This window comes from Camelus ferus, chromosome 21 (genome assembly GCF_009834535.1).
Source record: "Camelus ferus isolate YT-003-E chromosome 21, BCGSAC_Cfer_1.0, whole genome shotgun sequence".
NCBI classification, from domain to species: Eukaryota; Metazoa; Chordata; class Mammalia; order Artiodactyla; family Camelidae; genus Camelus; species Camelus ferus.
Genome location: NC_045716.1, coordinates 17,451,133 through 17,470,339, shown reverse-complemented (window position 1 = coordinate 17,470,339; position 19,207 = coordinate 17,451,133). Strand labels below are relative to the sequence as shown.

The window sequence follows — 19,207 nt, the reverse complement described above, 5'->3', positions numbered from 1 at the left end:
GGACTCAGACCCAGGCCTTGGAGACAGTTTCCTCCAGGAGACATCCCTCTTTACTGGGTGGTAACGAGACCAAGGCCTGCACGCCATCACCCAATTGTGTTCAGGTGTGTTGGCACGGCAAGCAGCAGCCAAATGAACTTGCTCACTGCCCAGGGTGCTGGGTTGCTTGCAGGTGCGTTAGCCTCATCTGGTACCTGGAAGGACTCTGGGCTGATGATGGTGGTTGAGGGCACTGCAGGGCTTTTGCTTGGTTCTGTCGCCTGCTGTCAGCATCCAGAGATCTGCATGCTCAGCCCTTGCCACCTTCCGCCAAATGTCCCCAAATCACTCAGGCTTTCTCTGATGGGCACCCACAAAAAGCCACCTTCTGTTTCCCTCCCGTGTTTCTCTATATCCTTTCCCTGCTTGATTGTATTGGTTCCTATCATATCACACATAAATATATTCCTTTTCTCTCTTCCAGACTAGAATATGTGCTCCCTGAGGTCAGGGACTTCGTCTTGGTCACTCAGGACCCCCACTGGGGACTCCATGAATATGTGTTGAATAAATACACGTACATATGAATAAATGAATGTAAAAAGAATGAAAGATAAATTGTTAGTCCTTTTCTCTCTCCACTTTTGAAAATTATACTATCGGCCATACTTTAACAGGAAAATAAGAGGAAATCTATTTTCCTACTGGTATCAAGCTATTTAGATGCCCTAGGTTAGGTGAGGGGTTATCCGCTCGGATAAGACTCAGTCAGCCAGTCTAAGGGCTGGAAAATCCCCCTTCATTTTACAGGTGCGGGAAAGGCCGGGGAGGGTTGGTTCCTACCTGGCTGTTGCTCCGCCTCTTCAGCTTTCTGAGAAACCTGTTTTCTAATTCTTGTTTCCAAAGTTGAATCCCATGGTGAGGGAAGCTGCTTAGAGAAGTCCTGAATGTGCCCTGGGAGATGGCGTCTCTCAGCTGCAGGCCTACGGTCTCTCCTGCTTCCTCCTTCCAGCATGTGGGAGGCCCCCGGCGAGCAGGTCCTCACCTCTCCTCAGTGGGCTTTGGGCTGCAGGGCAATTAGATCACCCAGACACGCTGCAGCTGGCATCCCAGGGGCTGTTCCTCATGGCCCTGTGGCTTTCCCAGCAGGGGGAGCTCCCTGACAGCCGCCTCACTGGGGGCTCAGGAAGTGGAAGTGCCCCACAGAGGGGGCTGGGAGGAGGCTCAGAGGAGCTGCAGCAGAAAAACTGACCCTTAAGGAAGTGGCCATGTGAGTTTTCAGGCAGGACCCTGATCCCAGGGTCACCGAGGGGGTGAGGAGTTGCCTTCCTTACCTGCTGACCATCTCTGCCCTGGGACCCACAGATCCAGGCCATGGACAGTTAGGAAAGTCGCTTCCTTTGGCTTAGGCAATACGGCTGCCTGGTCCCCTGCTGTGCTACTTCAGCCTTGAGGCTCCTCATGCCAGGTTCTGTCTTTTCAGGAGACACAACCCATGTCCTGGGACCCTACACCCTCACCTTATGAGCCACGCCTCCCAGAATGAATTATTTTGCATGACACCTTGGGCCCTGTCCGAGCCCTGACCCCTTCCTACTGACCCTGATTACTTGTTCCTGGGACCTTGAAGTCTGAGGTTTTCCTGGACACTGCAGGGCAGCCCAGCTTTTAGAAGGTTCACGGAGAGACCTGAGGAGTGGGCAGACTGGGAGGCCCTGGCATCATATGGACAGCAGCAAAGAGCCTAAGCTGGGGGCCAGGCACAGGTGGAAGAGGGGCGCACATCCAGCACTGGTCTCTGCACAGCCCAGCAGTGAGGTCCCAGGACGTGTGAGGAGTGGGACAAGTCCTGGTCCAGGAGTCTGGCAACTGTAAATATATCACTTTACATAGATGGATTGGTGGGTGGGTGGGTGGATCGATGGATGGATAAACATTTCTGTAAGATGTGAATTCCCCACTGGCAACTCCCCTGGTGGCTTACCCCACTCCCTCAGAGCAGCCTACCTAAAGCTCAGGCTGACTCTGCTATTTCCAGCTGAGGCCTGACAGAAGGGCCAGGGTCTAGGGAGGCAGCCCTACCACCACCATCCACCAAAGACCTTTTGAACCCTGGACACACCATCTCCCTGCCTCTAACCATGCTGCTGCACCAAGCCTGACAGGCACTTCCATTTGCTCAGGAGACCTGGACCCAAACAGCCCCAAGACAGAAAGAAGTCATTAGGACATTTGTTATTTGAAATCGTCTAAAGCAGAGAAAACTGCTATCGGAGTGAGGGGTGGAAGCCACCCACCGCCCAGAGAGGTGTAAGCGGCACAGGGACCGACTGGGGAGTGTGGAGGGGGAGGCGTCTGAGGTCTGTGCGGGCCTCACCAGGCGGCAGCGGCTCCCTAAGCGGGGGTGGGGTGAGGTGGGGCTTGGACAGTGTAGTGACGTGATGTGCTCAGTTCCCACATCATCCTTGGGTTCCTCTCTCTACCCAGAACCTTAGGAGACACCTGTTCTAGCTTTTTCCACTTTTCTGTCTCCTGTTTTGTGTCATGTGGAGGAAAGGGCACACTTGTGGGCAGCAGGCACTGGACAGGGCTCCGCTGTGCCCGGGGAGGGGTGGTGGGTCTTCTCATCCTGCGAACATTTCCCTCAGGGGCCTTGTCGTGGAACCAGGCCTTTCTCCTGAGGGGAAGCAGGAAAGGAGGGCTGGCTGAAAGTGAGTGTTCAGGACGAGGCAGAGGAGAGGATTGTAGGGAGGAGAGAGATTGATTGATTGACTGATTGATTGAAAGCTTCTTAAGAAGTACACAGTCAAGGTCACACTCACTCAGCTTCCTGTTTTCAGCAGTGCCGACCACCAGCCACGTGGAGGACAACTGAGGAATGAACAGGCTCCTACATCTTGGGTAATGACCAGAAAAGAGCCAAACAGAGCAAGGAAGCTGGTGTGACGGTGGAAGAGACAGGAAGGGATCAATGCCACAAAATTAAAGCAAGCACAGGGGTCAGCTCATTCCGAATACCCTCCAAGGAACCCCCTAATCAGGAGGGGAGATGCTGTCCCTGGGAGCAGCTCAGCGTGAGGACGATTCTATGGAACACAGGCCACGTCTCCTTCTGGCGGAGGGATCCAACCCCACCAGACATCAGTGCTAAACAAAAACGCATTTTGCGGGAGAGGGGTGATTTTAAATTTCTTCTTTATTTAAAAAAAAGCATTTTTCTGATTTAAAAAAAAAAAAAAACTTCTCCAATACATAAACATTTTTTTCCCGCCCCTTAGCACTTCTTTCTTGCCTCCTTGACTCCTGCTCCTGGTGCCGTTGGACCTGCAAAACCCTGATGAAGAAACCTTCTCAGATAGAGATCCGGGAGCTGGAGGGGGTTGAGGGTTTGAAGGAAGGTGGTTACTGGTCAAAAGGAGAAGTTCATTTGCACAAAAATATAAACCATGGAGGATGAGACCAGCACATACACGTGTGGATTGATCTACAATCCAGATAAAAAAAAAAAATAGACCCAAATTGTCATTTAGCACTTGCAATATTATACAAAATAATATATATATTTTTAAACAACACATACCCATCTACACATACACACACACACAAAAACACACACAAGGTGCCAGTAGCCCCTCTGCACTTCTGCTTGTGGGGACAGGGGTGTCAGTAGGCAAAGATGACATGGTAGGTGACCTGGTGGCCATTGTCCCAGGCATAGAGCAGGCGGTCCTTGGGGTTGTAGTCTATCTGGGTGGTGTAGGAATACTCATTCTCAAACAGCAGCCTGGGGACGATCTGCGTGTTAGTGTGGGTGTCAAAGGCGTAGGAGATGTTGGCGTTGCGCTGGTTGTAGCTGTCCACAGCATACAGCACCCCGCAGATGACGAAGCAGTTGCCGTAGAAGTTCCGCCGGAGCCCCGTGCGCCATGTGGTCTCCTTCTGTGTGCTCAGGTCCACAGGCATTGAGCTTGCTAAGGACGATGACCTCCTGACTGAAGCCCTCGTCGTCCAGGGCTGGGTAGATGAGCCACAGGCCATTCTCATCCACCGCAAAGTCCACATCCGAGTGGCCCTGCCACCGCCAGGGCGTGGACTCCTCGTAGGCCACGTCGTGGAGCATGGCCCAGGCAGCCACGTAGCGCTGCTTCAGGTCGTACTTGATGATGTTGCGGGTGAAGGCCCGGTTGTAGTAGAAGGCGCCATTGTACACCACATGGCCCGTGCCAATCCAGCTGTAGGGGAGCTTGTAGGAATTGCTCCAGCGGCCTGCGGGCGGTGAGAGGGCAGGAGGCTTCAGGGCAATGGTCAGAGACAACCTGCCAGGCAGGGAGGGGGCAGCCCAGCGTGATGGGATGTGCAAACCCCTTGAGGGTCTGGAGACCTGGGTTTGTGGCCTGGCTCTGCCACTTTCTAGTTCTGTATAGCTAATCAGTTAACCTTTCTGAGCCTCAGCATCCTCATCTGTCATTTAGAATTCCCACTCCCCTCAAAGAGCTGTTTCAAGGATCCAGAGCGCTAACACACGTGAGCATGGTCTGTAAACTCAAGGACCATGGGAAAGACTACTGTCTCCTGGACCAGACTCCAGGCTGTCTCCTGTCCCAGGGGCTGGGAAGGAGGGGCAGGGCTGAGAGATGAGAGAGCAGAGAATGTAAAGGAAAGTGGAAGAAGCTGTTGTCCTTCTTGTCCACTGTCTTCACCCTACGCGATCTGGCCATGATTAAACCGGAGGACAGTGAGGAAGGAAGAACCCCCTGAATCGAACCCATATCACGTACCTTGTTTGAAGTTCTCCAGGTTCCGGAACTCCACCAGGGTGTTGCCATAGTAATAATTGGTTACGTAAATCCGCTCATCCTTGGCCAGGGGGTCCTTCATCCAGGCCCCTTCATTCCGCCCATATGTGTTCTGCGTAATCGGCCCGGTGATTGTGGACAGGGTGTCCTTGCACCTTCCTGATGAAGAAGAGGTAGACGGAAGGGTTGAGATGATGGAAGGATGCCCTGCCCCTAAAACCCTTGCTGGCTCCCCGAACTAGAATCCAAAATCCTCGGTGGGCTTCCGCAGCCCTGTATAACCAACCTGACACCAGGCATTTGCTCAGCATCATCCTCTGCTAGTCCTCTCATCCATCCTATATTTTACTCCTACAAAGCCATCTACTGTCATCATCCTGGGCTACCTTCATGCCATCGTGCTTTGCTCCTGTTGTCCTCTTACTTCTCAATCCTACAAATCATCCCTCAAGGATCTAAGTTCCAATGTCCTTTTCAGACACCACATCCTCCTGTGAAAACCCATTCCATTCTACTGGATCCCATCCTGCTCCCACAGTACTGTGAATGTACCTCTATTACAGGACCTACCATCTTCGCTCAGTGATGCTTCTGCATCTCTCTCCTGCCTCCATGCCCACCCCCACCCGAGGGAGCAGAGTCTGGCTTTCCTCTTTGTGTCCTCAGTCCTCAGAATACACAGTGTCTGGCAGGTCACAGGCCCTGAGCAGATGTTCTGAAACTTGGATATATACACAGTAGCATGAGAAATGTGACCAGAGGAGAGGACTCTGGGGGTGTGACCAGGAACAGAGAGCCCCACCAGCCACTGAGCTGCCCAGAGGGTCTTGGCCCAGGCCACCAGCCCTGACTGTGTAGTGGATGTCATGTCCCTGAGGGCCACCTGCCAGGTTCCAGAGAGCTGTCCTCAAGCCTATGTCCCTATCACTATTGTGGATGCCAGGGCCCCCTTCTGGGGAACTGGAGGGGTTGGGGACCAAGTTCCCTCATAAGGAGCTTACTCTGGCTGTAGGAGCCTCCTTCAAAGGGCAAGTCTGCTTTAATGGGACAGGAACTCACCAATGTCCTTCTGAGTGGACAGGAGAGGCCCTCAAGGACACTAGAACCATGCTGGATTTTAAACCAAGTCAAAAGCCTGCCTGAGTGCTTAATAGGCAGTATTAACATTGAACATGGCTATGAATGATACTAAAATCTCATGTGACTACTGAAAGCACATGCTCTTTCTGTCCCCACAGTAGCCAGTTATGGAGGAGATGGGAAGAGGGCAGTGGAGGGGGCAGTGGGAGGAGCAGATGAATCCAGCCCTCACAACTTCCCCCTACTCCTCCCGGCAGCTGAGAGCAGCAGAACACCCCCCACCTGCCATCAAAACTGGCACCCAGATGGGCAAGAGCACTGTGTGTCCTGGGTCCCTGACATTCACAGGGGACCCAGAGAACGAGGGCCGATAGTTCAGATTCAAGGTTCTCTAAACTCCAGGCCACCCCATCTCCAAACTGTTCCAACCTGTTTCATCTGTTCTGCTTCCCCATTAGTGGTCTGAGCTGGCAGGACAGGGCAGGCACTGTGCCCTTGGCCCTGGGCCAGGGGAAGCCAGGCGGCTGAAAGTAGGATGAACACTGTTTCCCAGGCAGGCCCCACAGTTGGGTGCAATTGGCAGGATTCAGGCATCTCTGTGTGGGGTTTATTAGGTTCTGGTCTGATGGAGAGGTGGGGGGAGTCAGTCTCTGTAAGACAAACAACAGAGCCTACCAGCCAAAGCCTCATTCCCCACAACTGAGCTCGTCTGCTGAAGACAATAAAATAGAAGGCTCCGGCTGAGCCCGGGCTACAGAGGTCTGATGGAAAATGTCCCATTCCCTGGCCCTGAGTGGGGCCCTTGCTGCCAGTGGACAAGCTGTGCTTCCTTTGCACTGAGGTGAGCCCTAGTGTGCCATCCTTGGGGGGGCATTTTTATGTGCCCCTTTCCCCCAGAAAAGCCCAGCAAGGACACTGACTCCCTTTGTGGGAGGCAGCCCCCAGCCCATGACCAGGACCCTACAAATTGGCTGTGTGAGGTGAAGGATTTCTTTCAGGGGGCCACCATGGCAATGCCACCTCTCTGCCCAGACATGGGAACTGCGGATGAGCTCCTGGAAGCAGGACTTATCTGTGTTTCCATGTACTGGGTTGCCCCAGGCAGCCCCCAGATCCTTACAGGGTCCTGTCTCAGCACTGAGGCTATGCAATGACAGGGCCTTAATGTGGGGCTACAGTATGTGCCCCGGGTTTGCAGCCAGAAGCCTGGCATTGGTCTTGGCCCTGCTACTGACTCTGAAGTCTGTATTGTCTCTAAAATGTCTGAGTTTTAATTTCTTCCACAGTATAACAAGTATAATACATGCCCTATCTCCTTCACAAGAGTGCTTGGAGAATCCACTCTGATGATGACGTGGTAGGCTGAGTAATTGCTCCCAAAGATATCCAGGTCCTAATCCCTGGAATCTATGAATATGACTTTATATGGCAAAGGAGCCTTTATAGATGTGCTTACATCAAAGATCTTGAGATGGGAGACTATCCTGGATTATTCAGGTGAGTCCTCATCACAATGACAAGTGTCCTCATAACAGGGAGGCAGAGGGAGATTTGACCACAGAAGAGAAGGCAATGTGATGATGGAAGCAAAGATCAGAGTGATGATACCACAAGCCAAGGCATGCTGGCAGCCACCTGAAGCTAGAAAAGGCAAGAGATGGACTATCCGTTGGAGCCTCCAGAAGGAAACAGTCCTCTGACACCTTGGTTTTCACCCTGTAAGCCTCATTTCAGCCTTCTTGCCTCCAGAGCTGTTAGGGAATAGATTTCTGTTGTGTAAGCCTTAAGTTTATTGTAATTTGTTACAGGAGGCACAGGTGACTAATAGAGATAGAGTCAGCTTCTGGAGTCTTTGTTTTTGGAGGAAGAGGGGAGTCCCAGCTTGCAGCCTCAAAGCCCTGATACCCAGGACCTCAGGACGTATCTCCACGTGCCCTCAGACAGAGCAAACGCTGGTGGCACGGGGCAGGGGGGTGTGGAGGGTGGCGGTCAAGCACAGGCAGGTACGGTGGGACTGATACGTGCAGTTTAAGAGCATGTGAAGATAGGTTCAAGGGAGAAGTTCAGCAAACCATGAGGCCCAGACGCATCACCACCGTCTGAGACTCTGAGGCAGTTCAGATGCTCCCACCCTTGGCAGCAAACTGTCAGCAAACTCCTTTTCAGGGGTAATGAGAGAAAGGAGGGAGACAGTTCAAAGGCGATGCAGACAGAAGTCAGTGCTGTCTGCAATTCATCTGAGAAGTTTTCCCCCGAGCGTGGTCTTGGGGGACAATCCCTGGGCTGTCTCTACATATTAACTCATTTAATCATTTACAGTCCTGGGAGATAGCCAGCCCTGTGTCAAAGGTCCCCAGGGTCTGAAAAGTAGGGGCTCTTCCTCTCAGCATGTAAACCTGCTCAAATCTTGCCACCTAACAAAAATAAATCAGCACACAGGTGGCTCCCCCACCCTCTGGGGCTCTCAGGTCATGGGGCAGGCTCCCCTGCACGGGGCGGGGAGCTCACACACCCCACAGCCCCTCACCTGACTGCTGCCTTAGATGCTTACACACTGCCCGCCAGGGGGGGTTCTCTGCTCCTTTCGTTCTTGTCAAGCCTGTCTCTTCTCTGAACCTGGGTACCACCCCCAGACCCCACCTACCCACCTACCTCCTTGCTCAGGGGGCTTTCACACCCCTCTCCCAGTCTCCACCCACCTCCCTGGTCATACTGTCTTTGGCTGGCCCTCTTTTCTGCCCACCTTTCAAATGGTACCCCTTACAGCCCCACTTTTAGTCTCATCTCCTCATGTCCTTCCTGCGTCCCCTGGGCAAACTCAGCTCTCGCTGAGACTCTCAGCCAGAGTTTATTTCTGAGCACCGGACAGCCAGCTGCCTACTAGACAATTCTCTGGTTCCTCCCAGTTCCTCAGATTTAATGGATTAAAAATGGAATTCACTTATTTCAGTTCACAGTCCATTCCTCCTGTACTTCCTGTCCTGGAGAAAGACACAGCACATCATTACCCAAGCCAGGAAACCTGGGCCTCCCTGATGGCCCCCTCCTCCACTCACACGCCCGTTGGTCACCATTTCCCACATCTGCACCTCTCTGCCCTTCCCCTCCACCTCAGTGGCTTGGTTGAAACCTCATGGCCTCTTGCCTGGATCATTCCAATTACACCAGTGGTCCCTCTAGCTCATCTCTGCCTCCTTCTGACCTATCACCCCACCAGTAGTCCTGAGCCACTTTTCTGCTTAAATCCTTAAGTCACCATCACCAACCACCACATGAAGCCCTAAGTTCTACCCTAGCACCTCAGCCCCTTCTGCATTTGCCATTACTTCTTGCCACCTCCCCTCCTGCAGAGTTCTCAGACTCAAATGCCTTCAGGGGCCAAGCGGGGACTGAGAGGAGTGAAGCAGGCTGAGTGTGAGATAAGAAGCAGCAACAGAGACTGGTGGCTGGGAAGAGCAGCTGATCCGAAGACATTTGAATTTAAGGCTGTCAAGAAATTTGAGGATGACTTTGGCCCTCAGGTTGCCAGCTTTGAGATCTCCTTCCATCCCTAACTGCTTGTATTCCCCATGGGTGCCCTGCCCAGGGCTGGCTTCGCGGGCACGTGACCTGTGCAATCACACAGGGCCCTCATTCAGAAGAGCCCACCCTTGGTTTAATGCTCTGCTGTCACCATCTTGAAATTCTTAATAATTTTATCTTCAATTTTTGTTTTGTAAGAGACTCAAAGTGAAGACAAGGCAAGTGTGTTGTCTCTACAATTGAGTAAATGACGCCTGACAGCCCCAGAGGCCACACATGCTGTTCGAACCAGAACTTGCTACGAACACGGAAAGAAGGCGGTGGTGTTCTAAGAAACAAGAATAACCAAGCAACCCTATCATTTCTTTCTTACTTGTGTTACTTCCTTGTCTTCGCCAACAACTCACGCTGAAAATGGTGCTGAAGAGGGAAAGACCGCGCAACTCACAGTTCCTTTTCTTTTTAGCCTTCCTTACTTAGCAAGCCCCAGGGGTGCTTGTAAAATGTGCACATACCACGAAGTGACACAGCAACAGACGAGTTAGTTTTGTGCAGTGTTTCCTCTGTTCTACTGAGAACAAAATACATACGAATGTAGGAACTATGAAATACGAATCGTGTCACTTTGGTGGAATCCACATATGAGTTAAGTGACCCTACATTTGCAATTACAACTGGCAGTGCACAGTATCAACATGAAAGACAAAATTCCTGCCGATTATTTACATTTTTAATGTTTCTTTGCTTACGGTGGCATGAAATAGCAAAGAAAAAACACCAAATGAAAGCGGAAGACCGCAGAAGAAAGGAAACAGCTTTATACTCACTACCTTAAGTGGCACTTTTCTCCTGCTTTTTGAACGAGGGGCCTACATTTTCATTTTGCACTGGGCTCCACAAACTACGCAGTCGGCCCTGACCAAACTGGTTCACTTCTGGTCCTTCTGTCAGCTGTGGTCCTTCTCACTGCAGTGCCTCCTTCCTTCCTGGTCAGTCTTCCCTGTCTATCTCTCTTAGAATTAAGTCCCGACTTCTCACTCCCTTCATCATCTGGCCCCTGTTCCTTAGGACTCCCAGTTTGTGCCAGGACGAGGGGGCCTTCTTCAGTCCCCCCACCCAACCCCGGCTCAGGCTGTCAGCTCTGCCCTGGTGCCCGCCCTTGGAGATGGAGCTCCACACTCAGAACTGACCACAGGGCCATGCACCTGGCCGCTGGCAGGCCTGGCCACTTCAGTCACCTGCACCCCCCCACGGTGACCTCTCTGTGGGAGTGACCACAGCTCGCGCACCCTCACAGCCAGCATGGCATAGGGCTGAATGACCCTTTAACCCTGTAGAGAGGCGTAGACTTTCTTCCTTCTCTGTTTACAAGGAGCGTCTCCATTTTATATTCTTGTCTCTAGGGCCAGTGGCCCTGGTGCTCTGACTGGAGTTCCCAGTGGTTCCAGGGGGCTGGTGAGGTGGGCAAGGACTGAGAGCAGAGTGTGCCTGAGGAGCTGGGGGCCGGGGAAGCTGCCTGACAAATGACTCAGGGCGGCCGACTGTGACGATTCTTGGCCCTGAGTCTGGGTGCCATCGGGGGTCAGGCCAGCCTGGCCCCTGCCTCCGTCAGCACCACCTTCCTCAGGCCACCTCAGACCAGGCCCGCTGACATGCAGCGGAGTGGCCGGCCACGCCTTGGGCACTGCTAAGGTCGTCTGCTTTTTGGGGAGACAGGCTTCAGCTGATCAAGCTTCCTAGGTTCAACCACGAGGCAGGCCTTCGGGTATTGCTGTCCCTGTGACTGTCCTCATGACTGCTCCTCCCTGCCCCTGGCTCCAACCAACCTCTTCTACAACACTCAGCAGGAGGTGCAGTCCTTAGCATCTGGAACTCCGCAGAGCCGTGGCCACGTGGCACAAGCATTCCCTTCCTCTGAGGTAGCCTGAGCAGACCTCTCCAAGCCGCTGAGCGTGGTGACCGGCCCCTTCCCCGCCCTTCCCTTTGTGAGCCCTGGCAACCCCCACTGACAGCGTCTTTCCTCCTGTCTTAGAGCTAGCGTGCTTTGTCCAAAAGTTAATTCTAATTTGCTCGTTTTTGGAGTTTTTCTGAGCATTTTACAATTCCCCAGAGGAAAATGATGGACATTTTCAGGGCATCACAAAACCAAGTTTGGAAACAAGGGATAGGATGTTCCTTTTAAAAGCAGCCCCATTTAAAACCACTCAAATAGCTCAAAGTCAAAATGGCCAGGCTCATTAAACAGCAAACAACCTTTCATAGGCAGCAAATCAGCGGCCTGGGTTGGTTTCATACAAATGATTCTTATTTAACTGATGACTACATGTAGGGCATCATGGTCTTGCTTGGCTAGGCTCAGACCATCGGGAAGTCTGCAGAGGTTTCAGAAAAGAAATACTATCCACACTAACAGCAGCCTGAGAGAAGCACTTGACAGTGGTAAATGATTAAAAGTGATTCTTGAAAAAACTTGCCAAGACTCCACATTGCCTGAATAGCTGCCTTCTCTGTGCCACCCTCTCTTTTCATCCCTTGGTATTTGAAGAAACGTGACAGTTGTGTCCCCGTCCCCATGTTTTTTTCTGCAGTAGACACAAGAGGCAAGAACTCCAGCTCTTCTGAAAAATCCTACAGGCCAGGCTTTAAGTAGAAGCTTACATCCTCTGTGACGACATCATTCTGGTTGAACAGAATACTGAAAAACAAGAGTAAATGTATCCCCTGTCTCCAGCTCCTACTGCCAGGCAAGTGTCTGCTGGGACACAGGTTTCTCCTCTCTGGGCATCAGCATCTCAGTCAGGCTGATGGACAGGGGTGGAGTCCTAAGAACCCAGGAAAGGTGCTTGTCAGGAGTTAAGCCTGAAAAGCCCACTGGTGGCGACACCCAGGGGAGGCTGGTGGGGAGAGGCTTCGGGTGCTGGGAGCCAGGCTGGAGGTGGGCTGTGGAGACAGTGGAGAACGCCACTGCTGGCTAGGTAGTCTCCAAGGGAAGACGAGTCTCATCACTGAGGGTGTACAAGCGGTGTGCATGTACCTGTGGCCTACTCCATGATTTGTATAGAAGAGAAGTGGCTAGAAGCCACTTACAACACAAAACCATAGAATATAATGGAGGAAACAGTCCTTAGCAAATTTTTAATTTCCGAGGTCTCCGGAAGGGTGGGGATTTGGCCCAGGTCAGAGATCAGGCTATAACCAGGGGTTTGGCTCCTGGCAGGTGGTCCCTCCACTGCCCGTCTCTGGCAGTAGCTGGCACCTTATTCCGAGGAGGGATCGCAAACGAGGTTGCCAGGGGAGTGGAAAGTGGGAAGAAGAGGAAGACAGGTATGAGGGAGACCGTGTCTTCTGTCAAATCCAGTACACTTTTCAACAAGTATTTTGATGAAACTATTTTCAATAGTGTTAATTTTCAATTACCATCGGTGGTGACTTAATGAATATTCCCTTTAGTTTCTTTGGAAGAGATGCCTGTAGCCAGCTCCCATTTCTTTCTGGTTGTCTTTCCCCCACACTCTAATGTCTCACTGTCCTCAGAGTCATCTTGTGGCTATGGAGCCCCCAGGCACAGAACAGGGCTGCATTCTCTGTGCTTCTGGAACATACCCTGCTCCTTTAAGCCCAATAGTCAGAAGGCTTCTCTTCTCTGCTTAGAAAACTCCCGTTCAGCCTTCAAAACCCAGCCCAAAGGCTACCTCCTTAGAAAAGCTTCCCCAGCCTTCCTAGCAGCCAGGTCAAGCTTCTGCTCCCTCTTCCATTTCTCTGTTTCTCTACTCCTCTGTTACAGCATTTATCACATGATGCTGTAATGTTTCCATGCTCTCTAAGGCCAGGGTTCTGAGATTGTTCCCTGGGGCCCACTGCACTGGTTGTTCCCTTGTTCCCATTCTTCTGTTATTCTGGGATTCTTCCCCAACACCCGCCCCAATAAAAATCCCTTGTTATTTCACAGCCTGGTAAACGTACTGCAGAAAACTTAACTTAGTCATCACCAAATAACCAAATACCCAGTATCCATCACAAAGCCTAGTATACCAACACTTGGCAAATGTTTGTATTTCTAGGCTCAGCCTTTCACCCGAGCAGAGGATCCAAGCCAGGTAGAATGAACTCACCTATGACATTCCGGATGTCATCTTCTTCCTCGGGGCTCAGGGTAGGGCTGGCGTGGGCTGTGCCCTGTCCAGCAGTAGCATCTTTCCCTGGTGAGTCTGTCCTGACTGTGGGGGGAGGGACTGGGGCCGTGTGCGGAGCTTCCACAAATGCATCCCCAGGAGCCACTGATGGAGGAGCTGAGGCGGGAGGTTGCTGGGTGGCTGTGTGGGCCACGGTGGTGGCTGGTACCTGAGTGAAAGGTTGAAGGACTGCCTCCCGTGTGGGATCTGGCAACACTGAGGTGGTTTGTAATGGTGTTGAGAATTGTTCAACTGAGGCAGAGAGGGTAGGGTCAGGGAGGCCGGGAGCTGCGGTTGAGGCCTCTGGCCGTCCGGAAGGCTGGGCTGTGGTCTGAGTGCCAGCATCAGTTGTCACAGCTGCACGCTGACGGGTGGCTACTGGCCTCTGGGTGGCACTGGTCAGCAGGTCGTTGTGTCTCAGAAGCTGATCTTCAATCAGCAAATCCACTCCGTGTTCACCACTGAAAAACTCGTCTTCTGGGAAACAAACAAAGGTGCATTTGTGACTTAGGGAGAGGAACCAGGAGCATTTGGATGGGGCAGATTAATGAGGGTTTCCTTCCTCAACGTGATGCCTTGATTTAGAGATGGAGCCCGGCTGGGGTTTAGAAAAAGGCAAAAAGGAGCACAGATGGAAGCATTTCTTGGAGGATCTCTCTGAATAGACTGCCACTATCCTCCACATGGGACCCAGGGGCCACCAGGAGGATGCACAGCCAAAGGCTACGAAACCTGGGAGGCAGCTAGTCCTCCATCCATTCATTCAGCAGCTATCTATGGAGCATGTACAACGACAGTGAGCAAAACAAAGATTCTGCCCTCAGGGAGCTTCTGTCTAGTGCAGAGACACTGAGTAATAAACAGATTGTACACTTGAAGGTGCTATAGGAGAAATCTAGTAGGGTGAGGAGGGTCCAGAGAGCAAGAAGGGAAGGGAAACTTGCAGTAATGGATAAAGTGGTCAGGATGGGACTTGGTGGGATGGAGAGATGAACAGAGGCTTGAAGGAGTGAGGGGGGTCAGCCAAGCAGCTGTCAGGGGGAATAGTTTTCCGGGGGGGGGGGGATAGCAGCAGCTCAAAGGTCCTGGGGCCAGAACATGTCTGCTGAGGCTGAGGAGCAGTGAGGTGGACAGTGTGGACAAAACAGAGGGTGTGAGGAGAGAGTAACAAGAGGTGAGGCCAGAGAGAGCACAGGAGCTAGGTCATGTGAGGCTTGGCCGCTGTGTTTGGACTTCAGTTTTTATTCTAAGTGAAATAGGGGAGTTGGCAGGGTTTCGAGCAGAGAAGGAATATCCGGAGTGGCAGGGGATGGGGGGAGAGGGGGCAGAGATTTCTTAGAGAAGACACAAAGAGGTCTAACCACAAAAGAAATAACTGATAAATTGGATTTTATCTGCTTGTCAAAACACCATTAAGGAACTGAAACTGCAAGCCATGGGCACGGAGAAAATATTTGCAATAAATATGCCTGACAGAAAAAGTTGTTCCAGAATAAAAACCCCACAAATCAATAATTTAAAAAGACAACAAACAGTTTAAAATGGGCAAAATGATTATGGCGGTGACTGGGCGAACATAATGTAAGGAGGCAGAGACAGAGCAGGGAGATGAGTCAGGCAGGTGCTGAGCTGGACCTGATGGGAGGAGCTGGCACTGGCTCTGGTTGAGCGCGGAGAGTTGGGGGGAGGGGGGTTCCTGGCGTGCTGGGCAGGGAAACAAGGGAGAAAAGGTATGGGCAGGTGTCTGGGAGGGAAACAGGAAGAAGGAGTATTAGGGAAAGAAGATAAAGATGAGAGGAAAGGGAGCATCTATTTTCTGTGCAAAGGTAAGAGGGATAGAGATCAAAGGGGAGGTGCTGAGTCTCAGTCAGGAAGCCCAGGGCTCCTGGAGAAGGAATGGACAGGCGAGAGAAGCCAACTGTGTGTCTCTGAGGGAGTCATTCCCCTCCACGCCTCAGTGTCCTCATCGGCAAATGGGGAGGACTGGACTGGAGGGCACTGAAGTCCCTTCTGGCTCAGCCATGCTCTGCCATGTGATCGTCTGCCAGCCCAGAGAAGGCAAGCAACTTGCCTCAGGCCACTCAGCAAGTTGTGAGGAAAGGCAGCAAGTACTCTGGGTAATTTGTAACTGCAGGAAATTCTCAGATGACTCAACTGGCTCTGCGGGGCCACAGGAGTAACCAGACCGCAGGAGGGGGGTTTGGCTCATGGGAAGTGAACCCCCACAGGGTCCAAAGGGTGACTCCCTCCCTGTTCTGCCTCTGAGGGGCGGCCCTGCTGACCCCAACTCACTTTGCTCTTCGATGTCGTTCTCCTCCTCAGGGTCCTTGGCTTTGTAGTAGGTGATGCCCCGAATGACAGTGGGCTTGGAGGCCGGCCGGCCCCTCAGGTGGACCTGCCTCTGCAGGGGCCGCTGTGGCTTCACCACCTCAGGTGGAGCCAGCGGCCGTGTCTGCAGGAGTTCGATGGAGTTGATTTGCTGGGACACAGTCTCTTCCTGCAGAAACCGCTCCTCATACTGCTCCTCAGAGGGAACACAAGGGAAGGTCAGGCCGCTGGTCAGAGAGGCCGTGGTCAGGTGGAGGCAGTGCTGGAACCAGGGCCATACTAAGAACAGCGGTTAGTCCTAAAGCAGTTTCTAAGAGCCAGGCACAGTTCTACGTGCCTTGCGTACGGTAACTAATTTAATCTTCTCATCAGCCCCGTGAAGTAGGAGCCATTTTTAATCATTCCCATTTACAGATTAGGCAGCCGAGACACAGAGAGGTTATGTAAATTGCCCAAGGTCCCACAGCAGGTAAATGGTAGAGGCAGGATTTGAACCCAGACCATCTGGCTCCAGAATGTCTCTAAACTCCATGCTAAAGTTCTCAGAGGGTGCGGTTGTCCTCCCAGCTCTGGCCTGGGGATGCTGGGAGACTCACACCTGGTATTGGCTGTTTCTAGTGAGGCCCATGTGGCTGGGATAGGAAGGCTGAGGACCACGATGCACACCTCAGGATGAAGCATGATTGCTTTGACATCTGCTACTAGAATGAATTGCCCCAAACCCTCCCTAATGCAGCCAGAATTAAGTCCAAAGTCCTTGGCCTGACATTGGGAACTCAAACTGACTTGACCCAGCTCAGTCAGCACTCTCTCTTGCTCCACCCTCCGCCCCTATGCCCTCAGTATTCCAGGTACTTTAACTTCCGAGCCTCTAGGCTCTCCTGAGATGCTAGGACTTTGTTCAGACTGTTTTCTGTCTAGAAGGCCATTCTCTTTCCTCCACAAAGCTACTTAATGAAATCTACTTATTTCTCAAGGCCTGGCTAAAAATTTCTGGACCCCAAGGAAATATCCCCAGACTATCTCATTTCCTTCCCAATCTTCACTTTGCCCTTTGTGGCAGAGACTTCTAAGTGACTACCCAAATCCCCTGTCTCCTTGTTCCTGACTTAATGAGAAAGTGATTTTGTGGGAGTGGTCATGGGACTAAGTTCTGACCAGTGAGATATAAGTAGAAGTAGGTGGGAAGAGCTTTTGGAAAAGTTCCTTAGAAAAGGGGGCTGACTCAGCTGGAAGGAATTTTTTGTACTCTTCCTCATTTCTATGGCCAAGAAAATGTGGACAGGATGGCTGAAGCTGAGCAGCCATCTTGTGACCATGAGGGGATTTTGAGGATTGACATCAGTAATGACACCTTATAGCTAACTATACCAGCCCTGGACCAAATGCCTTCAGAGATCTTCTGAATGAAAGAACAACAAACCCCTCTATTGTTAAGCACTATATTCGAGTCTCTTACTCAAAGCTGAACATAACTCCTAGTGCTTACAAGTCTGTACTTCTATGATAGCACCTCTCCCAGCCTGCCTTCCACAGGTATTATTTAAGAATGTTGTCTCTGTAGATTGTGAGCAACTGGAAGAGTAGAGACCACCTCTTGCTCATCTTTGATTCTCCTGGGTGGAAGCTCCTTAATATTTCTTAAATTGAACCTTTGAATCATACAATATCCCAAGGAACTGCCTACATTTGTGACTGGCACTAGGATTTTTGTCCAGTTAAATGAGGCCTTAAAGTAGGTAGCCCATGAACTGGACATCTTGATGGAACCACAAAAAGGCCTCTGTGATAGTTCTGGTCACACAGAAGGACCACCCTGTCCTCCAAGCTGCCACCCAGGGATTGACCTCTTGTGTACACAGTGTGACAGGGTCTCTTGGTCCTGCCATGGTTCATCTAGTCATGTCCCTCACCCAGGGTCACAATAAGCCATGTTTGAAAGCAAAGAACCTTGGGTGCAGGGCCTGGGAGGTGGCTGTGCTCAAAATCAGAGCTACCTGACAGGGGTCCAGCCCCTGAGGGGCAGTGGCCCCTTAGTGAAGCATGCAGGGACCTAATGGGGTGTGGCTCAGCCCTGCTCTCATGGGGACTCCAATGGCTGAATAACGAAGGGGCTGCTACCCATAGTCACCTAAGCCATGAGAGCTCCATTCTTACCAGGAGGAGGTAGGAGGGCCCCTTTAAATCTTTGGTGAAATCCGCCCAGAGAGCAGAGCTCACTTGGAAACAAAACCTCTGTCCCTAGAGGCCTCAGTGCCCTGAGGGGCAGAGCAGGACCTTCGGGCTCACTGAACATTCGCTGGCAGGGATCCAACTATCATGGCCAACTTTCTCACTTTGCACGGGAAGCAGCAAATCAGGCTCTTGTTGTGAACTTTAAAATCTGGCCTGGAGAAAAGTCGGAGTCCTCATTCCCAACCACACCCCAAGCCTGTACTGGTTTTCCCATGACAAGAGAGTTTATCCAGATAGCACAACAGACATGGCAGTTCCTACATGTGTGTTCCTCACTCTCCAGCGCACAGCAGTGACTGGCTCCTGGATGACAGGGGACACTTTTTTTGCCAGCATCCCCTGGCTGAGGCCAGAGAGCCGCCCAGAAGAAACAGTAGATTTGTGCCCTGGGACAGCCCCCTGTCCTGCTGCCTGCCCCGCCTCACTTCCCATTTCTTGCCGGCGACGTGACCTCAACTAGCAGGTGCAGGGAATACCTGGCTGGCGGTGATGGCATTTTACCAGGTACCTATTATGGTCCGATGTGTCCCTTTATATTATTTTTAAGCCTTAAAACAATGGGACAAGGTAAATATTGTTGTCCACATTTTACAGATGAGGAAAGAGAGGCTCAGAGACAATTAGCAATTTTGGTGACAGCCAATCAATTAAGTGGCTGAGAGGGGGCACTTATTAAGTCATATGGCCATTAAATAGGCTCAGGGCTGCCTACATTCAAAGCCTGTGCTCTACCTTATATGAAAGCTGCATTGTCCTCAGCTGTGATCACGGGACTAACTCATTTGCGATCCAAAAACTCATCAACATCCCCAAGTCCTCGGGGCCATGGTCTGGCTCGCACCCAGCAGACATGGGGATCCCTCATTTCCCATAGGAAAGAGCTGCCCCAGAGGCTGACAAGAGGCCCCAGCCCTTGACTCAGACCCTGCGGGCCATCTAATTGCTGGACCCTGGTTTCCCTCTGCATTGCAAAAGCAAGTTGTCATTTCTTCGTGGCAAACCCCAGGAACTGTCTTTAATTCCAGGCTCTCAGGGACGAGCGGGAAGTACAGTTTTCCTTCTCCCAGCCAAGGAGATGGAGCAAGACCATGGACA

At 51.8% G+C, this 19,207-nt stretch overlaps 1 protein-coding gene across 1 annotated transcript in view; it reads right to left on the bottom strand.

The window, feature by feature from the left end:
* Window positions 1-3,157: 3,157 nt before the first annotated feature.
* OLFML2B (olfactomedin like 2B) overlaps window positions 3,158-19,207 on the bottom strand; it is a 36,447-nt gene continuing 20,397 nt past the window's right edge. Inside the window, 5 exon segments of the mRNA XM_014555053.2 lie at window positions 3,158-3,936; window positions 3,938-4,245; window positions 4,758-4,934; window positions 13,490-14,026; window positions 15,842-16,073. Of these exon segments, the coding sequence (XP_014410539.1) occupies window positions 3,643-3,936; window positions 3,938-4,245; window positions 4,758-4,934; window positions 13,490-14,026; window positions 15,842-16,073 (1,548 nt within the window). The 3' untranslated portion in view covers window positions 3,158-3,642.